Genomic DNA, 13,432 nt, shown 5'->3' on the forward strand with positions numbered 1-13,432 from the left:
TTTGTATTTAACGAATTTAGAAGAAAATAATTATAAAAAATTACTATGTCGTATGATAAGTTTATAATTAATGAATTTACAAGAAAAAATTATAAAAAGATAGAAATCTTGAAATATTAGGTAGGAATTAGTATAAATTTTGTTTTGTAAATTTATTCTATATATAAATATTACTTTTTATACGGTTTTCATTGATTTTGTAGAAACTGAAAACAAAACAGTTGTAATTGGACCAAGCATCAAAGGCACTTGAAGCAACGTCCCAGGCTCAAGAGAAGAAAACCCAAGATTATTGGTGTTAGCAATGCCGGCAACTGCAACTCCGATAGCGAGCATCTCCGTCACGACACCAACCTAAGACCAGTACGTATCAGGGGAGCGCCAGCACGTCTGCGAGATTATCACGTGCAATACCTACCAGGAACAAAAGGATAGGCTCGTACATACGATAATAGCAGGTGCATGTACAGATTCAGGGAAATGCACACGTGATCTAATACACACGTGATTCTAATTGATAGTGTAACTGAATTAGTTAGGCCGGTAGTAATGGCATGTAACACGAGCTATAAAAGATGACTTAAGCCTGGAATATAGACACGTGAATAAAAGTCTTCTAAAGGAGTTCCTCCCTTCCTCGAATTAAGGGTGCATATCTCTCTAACCTCCATCATCTTCTCCCTCTCCTTCGAATCTCCTAAAAACTGGTCCGACCGCCGTCGTCTCCATTACCATGGCAGACCACGAAACCAGGAAGACGACTACCGATCGTCTTGAAGACGCCATAGCTCGTCTCACCAACAGCCAAGCCTCCATCAACGAGCGTTGCAACGACCTCACCGATAAGATCGACTCGATCTTAGAACATCTCCACCTCCAAGCATCAGAAAATAACAATAACACCACGCATCACCAAGCGCATCATCACCATCGCCACGCCGTCAAGATCGACATACCACGGTTTGACGGACACGATCCACTAGGATGGATCTTCAAGGTAACGCAGCTTTTTCAGTATCAACATATGCCTGAAGAAGAACGCATTACGGTGGCGTCTCTGTACCTCGACGGTCCAGCTTTAAGCTGGTATCAATGGATGCATAGTAATGGCCTTATCACTTCCTGGAATGGCTTCCTTCAAGCCCTAGAATCGCGTTTCGCGCCTACATTCTATGATGATCCTAAAGGAGCACTGTTTAAGCTCACACAAACAGGTACGGTCAATGACTACTTAACTGAATTCGAACGCTTAGCTAACCGTGTGGTGGGACTTCCACCCCCATTCCTTTTAAGCTGTTTCATATCCGGTCTAAAGCCCGACGTCCGACGCGAAGTATTGGCTCTTCAGCCATTATCATTCTTACAAGCTTCTGCGTTGGCCAAACTTCAAGAAGAGAAGTTGCGCGATCGAGCTCTTACCCCAGCTCGAAACTCTCTTCCTCCAAGACCCTTCGTTCCCAATACATCCAATATTCCGGCCAAGGTTAAGCCTCCGTTTGTGCAGCGTACTCCGGCGGAAATGGCCTTCTGGAGAGAGAAGGGTTTATGTTATAATTGTGATGAAAAGTGGAGTGTCAATCACAGATGCAAGGGCAAGGTACTACTGTTCATCACGAACGAACATTCTTCGCTTCCTGAGACCACCACACATGACACTGAGGTGTCTACAGCTACAATTCTCGAAACCGATTCAGAACCACCTTCCGACGTAGACTCCCATATCAGCCTCCATGCCCTCGCCGGCGTACCATCATCGGACACTTTCCGGATTTATGGCATGATCAAGCACGCTCGTTTGACGTTTTTGGTTGATAGTGGAAGTACGCATAACTTCCTTCAACCTCGAATAGCGCAGTTCCTCAAGCTCTCATCCCAGCACACTGTCCCTCTGCAAGTAATGGTCGGAAATGGGTCTATGTTGACCTGTGATCAAGTTTGCCCAAGCACTCAGTTAACCCTCCAGGGACACCCCTTCGTGGTATCATTTCACCTACTCCAGATAAGCGGTGCCGATGCGGTGCTCGGAGTCGATTGGTTACGACGACTAGGGCCATTCACTACCAATTATGCTGACTCCGTCATGCGGTTTAAGCACTTGGGCCACGACATTACCCTGACGGCGGACGTTTCCACCAAGCCTGAGTCCACCTCCGCGGCCCAATTGAAGCGCCTTTTACAGATAGGGTCCACCTCAGCCCTTTACCAGTTGCATGTTCTACCCATCAACCAACCCGACCCACCCACACAGTCACACCCTCTCCCAGCTGTGGACCACCTTCTTCTTCAACACGATCATCTTTTCCAGAACCCATCTCAGCTTCCCCCTCCACATCAAATTGTGCATCGCATCACGCTTAAACCTAACACTTCACCAATCACGGTTCGTCCCTACCGCTACCCTCATTTCCAAAAGAATGAGATTGAACGGCAGGTTTCCGAGCTCCTCGCCGCCGGGCTCATCAGACCAAGCACTAGTCCCTATTCCTCCCCAGTGCTTCTCGTTGGAAAGAAAGATAGCACGTGGCGACTTTGTATAGATTACCGGGCTCTCAACTCTGCAACTATTCGAGATCGATTCCCTATCCCTACGATAGATGAATTGCTCGATGAACTCGGCCAAGCCTCATGGTTTTCCAAACTAGACCTCCGGCAAGGCTTTCATCAAATCCTGATGAACGAAGGGGATATTGAGAAAACCGCTTTTCGGACGCACCACGGACACTTCGAGTATTTGGTTATTCCCTTTGGGCTCTGTAATGCACCTTCAACGTTTCAATCAGCTATGAACCAGCTTCTCCGGCCGTTCCTACGCCGGTTCGCCACGGTGTTCTTCGACGATATCCTAGTTTATAGCAACTCCTTAGCCTTGCATCTGCATCATCTTGAACTCGTCTTCAACACCCTTAACCTGGCCGAGTTCTTCCTTAAGCGTTCCAAATGCCTTTTCGCCCAGAACACCATTGAGTACCTGGGTCACATTGTTTCAGGCAAGGGCGTCTCACCAGATCCTTCGAAGGTTCAGGTCATGCTGCAGTGGCCAACCCCAGCATCGGTCAGAGAACTGCGGGCCTTTCTGGGCCTCACTGGATTTTACAGGAAGTTTGTCCGAGATTACGCCTCCATCGCAGCCCCACTCACATCCCTTTTGTGCAAAGATGCCTTCGAATGGTCGCCGGAATCACAGCAAGCCTTTGACCGCCTCAAACGGGCCATGACCAGCGCCCCCGTACTTGCACTACCCAACTTCTCTGAACCCTTTGTAGTGGAGACCGATGCTTCCGGGATTGCCATTGGTGTCGTCCTGCTGCAACAGGGTCACCCCCTCGCATATTTCAGCAAGTGTTTAGGACCGCGCATGCTTCATGCATCTGCCTATCTACGAGAACTCCACGCAGTGGTGGCTGCCGTAAGGAAGTGGCGGAAGTACCTCTTGGGTCGGCCGTTCACCATACTTACCGACCATAAGAGTCTCCGTGAGCTGATGACACAAGTCATCCAGACGCCGAAGCAGCACTATTACCTGTCGAAGCTGCTGGGCTACGAATACTCCATCCAATACAAAACCGGCGCCACCAACATTGTAGCTGATGCCCTCTCACGGGTGCCTTCCCAAGCTAGTCAATTGCTCATCCTTAGCATTCCCCAACTCGACTTCCTCAATGATATAAAACACTCCCTCAACACTAACTTAGAGTTCCAGAATCTCACTCAGGCTATTCGAAGCAATCCTACTCTCCATCCGGACTACTCTCTAGGTGATGGCTTGATACTATTCAAGGGACGCATTTGGATCAACCACGATAACCCCTTTATCCACAGCCTCATCACTGAATATCACTCGACTCAGTTGGGAGGCCATTTGGGTGTTACTAAAACTACTCATCGTCTTGAAGCAAGCTTCATCTGGTCCAGCCTCAGGCACGACGTCAAGAAATTTGTCCGGGAGTGCGTCACATGCCAACAGAGCAAGAATGTCCACAAACGACCAGCTGGTTTATTACAGCCATTGTCGACACCGGAGGGGGTATGGGAAGACCTATCTATGGACTTCATCACCCACCTGCCAACCTCCAATGGGTTCTCTGTCATCCTCGTGGTGGTCGACAGATTTTCAAAGGGCGTCCACCTAGGTGCGTTAGCTTCTGGATTCACAGCATTCAAAGTTGCCAACCTCTTCCTTGATATTGTTTGTAAGCTGCATGGGTTCCCAAAAAGTATCGTATCGGATCGCGACCCAATCTTTGTGAGTAAATTCTGGACGGAATTATTCCGGTTAAGTGGAACACGCTTACGGCTAAGCACCGCGTACCACCCCCAGTCCGACGGACAAACGGAGGTGATGAACCGCATTATCGAGCAGTACCTTCGTTGTTTCGTCCATGACAACCCATCCTCGTGGTTCCAATACCTGACCCTTGCGGAGTGGAGCTACAACACGTCCATCCACTCCGGTTCCGGTCTCACGCCATTTGAAATCACCTACGGCAAACCGCCTCCCACAATGGTTGACTACATTCCGGGAGCCACGAAAAATGAAGCCGTTCAAACCATGCTCGAGACTCGGCAAGCTTTGCACTCGAAGCTCAAGCATAAACTGCAGAAGGCCCAGGACACTATGAAGAAGCATGCTGACACAAAACGCGACGACGTGTCGTTCCTCGAAGGTCAGTGGGTGTACGTTCGATTACGACCGGGCCGTCAGACGTCCCTTACGGGTCCACTCCACCCGAAGCTTTCTAAGCATTTTTTTGGGCCATTCCAGATCCTCGAGCGAATCGGACCCGTAGCCTATCGGCTCCTCCTTCCACCGGAGTCACTGATACACCCCGTGTTTCACTGCTTTCTCCTCCGCCCTCATCACGGTTCCCCACCCGCCACCACGTACACATGGCCCTTACAGGTTCGAGATGACCAGCCCCTCAGGCGTCCGCTGTGTTTCCTTGACTATAAAGACGACACCGCGACCACCCCACCAACACGAATGGTCCTTACCCAATGGGAAGGCGAGCCACCGGAGGACACCTCGTGGGAAAAATGGTCTGACCTATGCCAGGCCTACCACCTTGAGGACAAGGTGGTTTTCGGGGAGGACGGTAGTGTTAGCAATGCCGGCAACTACAACTCCGATAGCGAGCATCTCCGTCACGACACCAACCCAAGACCAGTACGTATCAGGGGAGCGCCAGCACGTCTGCGAGATTATCACGTGCAATACCTACCAGGAACAAAAGGATAGGCTCGTACATACGATAATAGCAGGTGCATGTACAGATTCAGGGAAATGCACACGTGATCTAATACACACGTGATTCTAATTGATAGTGTAACTGAATTAGTTAGGCCGGTAGTAACGGCATGTAACACGAGCTATAAAAGATGACTTAAGCCTGGAATATAGACACGTGAATAAAAGTCTTCTAAAGGAGTTCCTCCCTTCCTCGAAAAGAAAGTATTAAAATAAATAAAAATTGCAATAAAATTTTTTGTTTTAAAAAATAAGTTTTTTTTAATATCCACGAATATTTGTGGATATCCGTGTGTATTAAAAAAATCCATAAATATTCACTTGATGAGTAGTTGTATGGGTAACGAGACCAATATTTATCAAAAAAGAAGAGTAGTGGGTGACCTCTACCGGTGTTTGATCCATCCGGTTGTCATTCCTTGATATAAGACATAATCATGTTTTTAGTCTCTCATTTTGATGCATGAATATTTTAGTTCCCCCAATTAAACATTTATTCTTTTTAGTAATTCAAATTCATGAAATATTTTTTATTTCTTCAACTTTATTTTGGAGGACTTCAAAAAATTTAGTCCTTAAATTCACTCCAAAAACTAAAATAACATTATATGAATTTAAGGAATTAAAAAAACATTTCTAATTGAGGAATCAAAATCAAAAGTAACTCAAATTTATAGAAATAAAAATATAATTTAATTTTTCAGATAAAACATAAAACGTCACATGTTCTTAACAGTAAAAAAAAATGTAAGGATAAAATGTGTTGTTGCTTCTCCCAAAGTAGTCAATACTCAGTTTTTGTCCATTAAAAAAAATTGTTATGTTTTTTATTCTTATAAATTTTCTTTAATAACCTTGTTAACGTACGCAATTAAATGAACTAATGTCCTTACATGTAAACAGAAGGAAACAATTTGGAGATGGTGGCATGTCTGGTTACCATGTAGTATAATAAATTTGTATTTAACGAATTTAGAAGAAAATAATTATAAAAAATTACTATGTCGTATGATAAGTTTATAATTAATGAATTTACAAGAAAAAATTATAAAAAGATAGAAATCTTGAAATATTAGGTAGGAATTAGTATAAATTTTGTTTTGTAAATTTATTCTATATATAAATATTACTTTTTATACGGTTTTCATTGATTTTGTAGAAACTGAAAACAAAACAGTTGTAATTGGACCAAGCATCAAAGGCACTTGAAGCAACGTCCCAGGCTCAAGAGAAGAAAACCCAAGATTATTGGCCTCTATAAGCCCAACGTCCAACACTTGATAATTGATATCTTATTGAACGTACTCAGATTAATGGATATTATCCAACAATGTGTAAAAGAGGATCAATTTTTTTTAGACAATTATTTAAATATTTAAATTTTAATAATAATAAGTTTCACAACAATATTTATGATTAATTTATGTTTACAACTAAAAATAGGATTCACTACCAAAAATATATTAATTAGCAAACATTAATTCAACATTCTATTTTTCTTATTCATTTTTTCTATTAATATAAAATGTCTTGGGGAAGAGGGGAAGGTCCATGCACGTCCCTGATGTTAGTACCATACTACATGCACTTGACTTTGTTTTGTTAGAAAAAAAAGGCTCTTTGTATTATTTTACTATGAAAATGGTATAAAAATTAAGAAATGAAAAAGGGCGACAAGAAAATGGAATTGAAAAAAAAAACAGTAAGAATTGAATTATCACGAGCTCTAAAAAAATGCAACTTGTAATTTTTTTAATATGTACTATATGGTTTTATAAGAATGGACGTCTCATTTGTTTTGTACAGGTGTATTTTTTTATTTTTTTGTTGTCTTGTAGGTTTTGCTCCTTTAGAATACTTTTTTGTGAGACGTAGATATAGTTAACGGTCAAATTTGAGTTCATTATATTCAGAGCGGTGTCCAGACATAATATATAGGAGTCATTTATAAACAAGTGTTGTAAGTGTTTAAATATATTTTTAGTCTTTTAAGTTTAGGGTATTGTTATTTTTGGTTCTCTAGATTTTTTATTTTAGTTTCTTAATTAAAAAATTATTTTTTAGACCCCCTTACGATGGTTTTTTTTATTATAAATGGTATATCCAAACCATAAAAAATTAATCAGGACAGAATAAAAAGAATTTTTTTAAAACTGAGGCAATAAAGTTACAATTTAAATTTAGAAGACAAAATACAACAATGAACCAATTTTGAAGGTTAAAAACCATATTTAAGTCCATTGTAAAATATAGGTTTAAATATAATTTTGATTTTTCTATTTTGAAATAGACACATTTGTTTTTCCTATTTTAGAAAATCTAAAATTTTAGTTATATTTTCAATTTTTCCTATATTTTTTTTATTTTTTTTATTTTAATTAATTAAATCATTTTTTTATGATAACTTAAATAAATATGTTAAGTTTATGATTCAATTGAACTAAAATATAAAATAAAAATGAAACGTAGGCCTAAAATAGTGGGGGACCAAAAACCTCTATCTTAAAATAGAAGAACAAAAATTACATATTAAGAAAAATGGGTAAATGAATATTATATTTAAGCTTAAAATATAAATATGTTACAAAAAAATAGTTATGTAACTTCATCAAAATAATACATTTTATTATATGCAAAAAGACGTTTAATTTTATGGAGGAAATTAAAATTTTGTTAACTTTGATGTTTAGAAAGTTGAAATTAATAATTGAAAAACTTAAAAAAAATCAATAAGATTAAATTATTTCCTAAAGAATTGAAAAGTTTATTTGCTTCGTCACTTTAATTTTGGGCCCCTTTAATTATGTTGCCCGGTGCGGTGCCCATCCAAACAATCCTCAGAGTCAGACCTTATTATATTACAGGTTGAATTATTGTAAGTTTTGTTAAATTTTAACATTTTTAACTGAATATTACTTTCTCTTTCTCTGATCCTTATTATAAAAGAAATTGACAACCCTATTTATAATGTATTTTTAAATTCTCATTAAGCATTTAATTTTTTTCATTAGTTTATAACAAGTTAATAATTATTAATAAAAATATAATTGATACATTAATAATAATTTTTTTTCTAAAATTCAGTAACAAAAAAAATAAAGTCTAAACCCACATTACAAACCACCATTAAAAAAACCTATGGTTGATATAAAAGTGAATTAAGCACTATGGTGTCCATGGAGATAATGGCACAACTAAAGACTAAAGAGCCGCACAAAACAACTTATAGAAATAATCCACGATGACATACACACTTCGCATAAGGACTAAACCTTAATTTCACGTTTGTCTTGCATGGCAAACAAAACAAACGAGTCTACAAAGCAAGCACAACGAGAAAACGCTATTCACATAACAATTCCTTCACGAAAATGCACTCATCTATCGTCATTCATTAACCTCTTTTTATCTCTTTATATTCCCAACTTTAATTTCCCTCACAGAAAAAAAATTAAACAGTGTGTAAGGGAAGAGAAAAACATGTCTGAAACATCGGATTCCAAAGCCACAGTGGTGGAAGATTGTCGTAGCGTTCTTCACGCCCAAGCTTCAATGTACCTGTAATCGACGACGCCTCTGTTTTGTGGAAAGATGTCGTTTTTGCCCCTGCCCATGATCTTCAGCTTCGGCTCTATAAGCCAGCCGACTCAACCGGCTCCAAGCTTCCTGTTTTCTTCTACTTTCACGGTGGCGGCTTTTGCATCGGCTCGCGCACTTGGCCTAACTGTCAAAACTATTGTTTTCAGCTTACTTCTCGGCTTCGAGCCGTAGTCATTGCCCCAGATTATCGGCTTGCCCCCGAGAACCGGCTCCCCAGTGCAATTGAGGATAGCTTATTGGCTGTTAAGTGGCTTCAAACTCAAGCCTTGAGCAATGAGCCGGACCCATGGTTGAGCTATGTGGCTGATTTTAGCCGGGTCTTCATTTCGGGTGACTCGGCCGGAGGAAACATAGCTCACCACTTGGCGGCTCGGCTTGGGTTTGGGTCGCCTGAGTTGACTCCGGTTCGGGTCAAAGGTTATGTTCTATTGGCTCCTTTCTTTGGTGGAACTATCCGAACTAAGTTAGAAGCTGAAGGCCCAAAAGATGCTTTTCTCAATTTAGAACTTATTGATAGGTTAGTAAATTGGAATTTTACACCATATTTCTGTGTGTATATGAATTATTATTTTTGCATTATTTTTTCACTAATTTCCAATGATTCAAGTATTATTAATAAGGTAAGTAAATTAGTCAACGAACATAAAAATATAGTGTCAAAATTTTGGTATGCATAGAACAATTTTGTTTTGTTATTGTTTTGTTGCTAATTAGTGAAAGGTGCATGTGTTGTTAATGATTGAATAGGTTTTGGAGGCTTTCTGTACCTGTTGGGGAAACTACTGATCACCCTGTTGTGAATCCGTTTGGCCCTTATAGCGAGAGCCTTGAAGCAATTAATTTCGACCCAATTTTAGTAGTTGCTGGGGGAAGTGATTTGCTTAAAGACAGGGCAGAGGATTATGCAAGGAGGCTTAAGGAGTGGGGTAAAGATATAGAGTATGTAGAATTTGAAGGACAACAACATGGTTTCTTCACTATTGATCCCAACTCGGAACCATCAAACAAGTTGATGCTGATCATCAAACAATTCATAGAGAAGCATTTCGGGAAAGTTTGAAGGGCTTCAAACACAACTAGTCTACTACAACATGTATGTTTACTGTAGTAGCTTTTACTCTTGCATTTGTAACTCCAACAATGTTTTAGGTACGAGTGATGAAAAGGGACAAAATAACATTTCTAAGCCTCAAGTATGCATTGCACAAAAGATGTGTTAAATTACAATTGTAATAAAACTTTGCCCTTCAAAGCTAATAATATATCCTGCAATTTCTCTGAGCCAGCTACAAAGCTAGCATTCTAAACTTCAAGTAGGCAGTACCCAAAATCAGATTAGCAAACACAATTCATCAAAGAGGGCTTGATAGAGCAACACACTTCCTATCGGTATCCCTTCTATCACATTCTCTATTATAAATTAAAGTTTAGTGGGAAAATTCTAAGAAAATGATTGTTTCATGGATTTTTTTTTTATTTCTAGGAATTTTATTTTCAAAAATATAACATGAGAATATCATTCTTGGGTATTTTAAAAAAATATATTTGGTTATATTTTAATATTCCTGGAAATATCTTTTAAAATTCAAAAATAATTTAAATAAAAAATACATAAAAAAGATATTAATGATATTTTAGGAAATAATTTCCCTTATTTGGTTGTATTTTCAGAAATTATATGACTAGGAAGGTTATTCCTAAGTATATTTAAAAACGTATTTGATTACATTTTAATATTCCCATGATTATTTTTTAAAATTTAAAATAATTTAAATAAAAAAGTAAAAAAAAATGAAAGTTACATTTGTATTAGAAAATAATTTTTCATATTTGGAAATATCACATTCTCATCCCTGAATAAAAACATGAAAAAGATAGTAAAAAAGTTATAACATCTCCATAAATCAATAACAATTGAAAAAAATTAAAAATTTTATAACAAACATGAAGATGTTATGAGTGCAGATCCACTATGGTAGAGTCCGCTAGCTGTAGTAGAATTATGGAGCAATAACTCAATTACTTTCTGCTCAATATAAGTCTTAAACCCTAGATTTGACCACAGATCAATTCATTATAATACCTATAATTATTCCACGTCAAGGCTCAACTCCAACTAATTCTTCAAATTGAAAGCGTGCAAAGTTTATTCTTAAAAAAGTATCATAAATTATAGTTGCATATAACGCAAGATGATGATTTTCACTTCCTCCGTCTTTGATGTTCTTACTAGCAGTATCTTATGTTGTTCTAACTTGAAAAATAAGATAATTTGACATATCATATAATAGTATTCATTCATTATTTAGAAAAAGAAAATAGTATGTAAGCAAAAGTGTAATGATAGAAGTATTGCAACTGAGCTTCGCTTGAATTGACATTAACTGCGACGATCTTCTTTTTTTTTTTGGACTTGCTTTCATCAAAGTTTTTTTGCATTATTTTGCTAGCTGTCTTTTTCCCCCCCTATTATTAGCAGTGTTAATAAATTCATGTGGAAAATATATATAAATGACAAAAGAATACCAAATTAATAATATCTTTAGCGTTATATGCAACTACAATATGATATTTTTTTTAAAAGACACCTTGCACGCTTTCAATTTGCAGAACTGGTTGGACCTTGATGGAATAATTATAGATGTTAGTAGAAAGAATTGATCTGGTATGATCTAAATATATAATTTAACACTTATATTGATCAGTAGTGGAGCTACTGTTTCAAATATTGCACAACTCTACTACAGAGATTTGTACTCGAAATATTACATTCTGGCGCTTATATTCTCAAAAATAAACTTTTAATTCGTAAAACATCCTCACGAGAATATCTCATTTTCGTCCCTTTTAATGAGAATAAAAGTGTGAAAAAGTATAATAAAAATGGAAGTTATTACATTCCTGGAATGAACAATATCCATGAATAATTTTTTACAACTTGTAACAAATATAGACATGTAATATTCCTATGTTACATGCCTGATAATAAACTTTTAATCCGTGAAACAAACGCATTTCACCTATATTTAGACTTATAAAGTGATAGAGTTTTGATTTTAATCCCTCTAGAAAGTTTTCTTTATTTTCATCTTTTGAAATTTGAAATTACTATTTTATATATATATATATATATATATATATATATATATATATATATATATATTTTAAATTTTCATCCCTCAAAAATCTGAAATCGTTATTTTTGGTCCATGATTTTCTTAAGGTAGACAAATAACATTCATTTTAGAATTTTTAGAGGTGTTACATACTGACATGATACTGCTAATAGTAGTAGGTGTGGATAGTCATACGATCTTCCATTAAAAATGCAAGTTGTTAACGAGTGTATCTTGACAATAAGACTAAAAATAATGATTTCATATATTTTTAGGATGAAAAAAAAACCTTTAATAATGATTAAAAATTACAAAATTATGAATTAAATTTCAAATAATAATATAGCGTATAAGAGGTTACATCAAGAGAAAGGGTATGAGTTTTAAGTTTATTCCTTTTGAAAAACGAATAAAACAATTAACTCATAATTTACAAACATCTTATGATTGAAAATTATTAAATTATTTTCCTAATTTTACCAAAAACTGTTGTGACACACACTGTTTAATGTGATGAAAATTTTATAACTATCAGACGAGAATATAGACTCTTCATTTCTACACCAATTGAGAGTTTAATTCATGATAGACTCACTCACATAATAAATTCAAGGATGTATTATCAAGGCCAGTCATAACAATTTATGAGTTTGTTACAAAACAATAGATAAAGGCCCTATGTGTACTTGTATAATAAATATATATTTCATAAAAAAAAATTGACACACAATTTCATTAAAAATAATATATTTTATTACATATAAAATATTTTTTGTATTCATAAATACATACAAATATAAAATATTAGATGCTAATAAATATTTATTTTTTTAGAAATTAAAATTTTCTTATCTTTAATGCTTGAAAAAGTTAAAATCAAAGAATAAAAAAAGTTTTTAAAAATTCGAGAAGATAAGATTATCGCTAAAAGGAAATAATTTTTTTTCCTACTCACACACCATAGTTGTCTGAATCTTTTATCTTTTTTGACCTTCTTTACTCTTTAGTCATGAGCTTTGGACAGTCACACCACAAAACAATCTTGAGGTTCAGGCCCGGTATATTATGCAAGAATTAATCAAACTCAAGTCCAAGCTCACAAAATTAACATGTATGTGTGTTGTCATCTAAAGTAAATAAAAAAAAATCTGAATATTGAATATAAATCAACATAAAAAAAAAGTTGATTAATGATAGCTTTAATATTCAAGAAAGAATGTTATTTTTTGTTTAACCATATCTACTTGAGATTTTTTATTTGACATCTAACAAATTATTTTTCACTGAGTTGATTCATTTTGAAAGATAAAGTGATACTTTTAATTATAATTATCTTCTATATTATAATTAAAATTTATAGTCACTGAGTTGATTCATTATAATTAAAAGACTCATTGCGGAACCACTTATGCTAATATCCTTGGGTAATACTGCTGACTTTCAAAATCAAAGGAATACTACTACCATTATA

The 13,432-nt window shown here is 36.5% G+C and overlaps 1 protein-coding gene across 1 annotated transcript; it reads left to right on the top strand.

Moving 5' to 3' along the window:
- Positions 1-733: 733 nt before the first annotated feature.
- Positions 734-10,130, top strand: LOC100791656 (uncharacterized). The gene is made up of 3 exons (XM_026124766.2): positions 734-5,164; positions 8,776-9,362; positions 9,593-10,130. The coding sequence occupies exons 1-3, from the start codon at positions 734-736 to the stop codon at positions 9,903-9,905; spliced, it is 5,331 nt and encodes a 1,776-aa protein (XP_025980551.1). The 3' UTR covers positions 9,906-10,130.
- The last annotated feature ends 3,302 nt before the right edge of the window (positions 10,131-13,432 follow it).

This window comes from Glycine max, chromosome 12 (genome assembly GCF_000004515.6).
Source record: "Glycine max cultivar Williams 82 chromosome 12, Glycine_max_v4.0, whole genome shotgun sequence".
Taxonomy (NCBI): domain Eukaryota; kingdom Viridiplantae; phylum Streptophyta; class Magnoliopsida; order Fabales; family Fabaceae; genus Glycine; species Glycine max.

Excerpts from the sequence above, each read along its gene's own strand:
- LOC100791656 (XM_026124766.2), top strand. The coding sequence starts at position 734 with ATGGCAGACCACGAAACCAGGAAGACGACTACCGATCGTCTTGAAGAC. Across the intron at positions 5,165-8,775 it reads ACGACACCAACCCAAGACCA|CGTTCTTCACGCCCAAGCTT; the intron begins GTACGTATCAGG and ends AGATTGTCGTAG. Across the intron at positions 9,363-9,592 it reads AATTTAGAACTTATTGATAG|GTTTTGGAGGCTTTCTGTAC; the intron begins GTTAGTAAATTG and ends ATGATTGAATAG.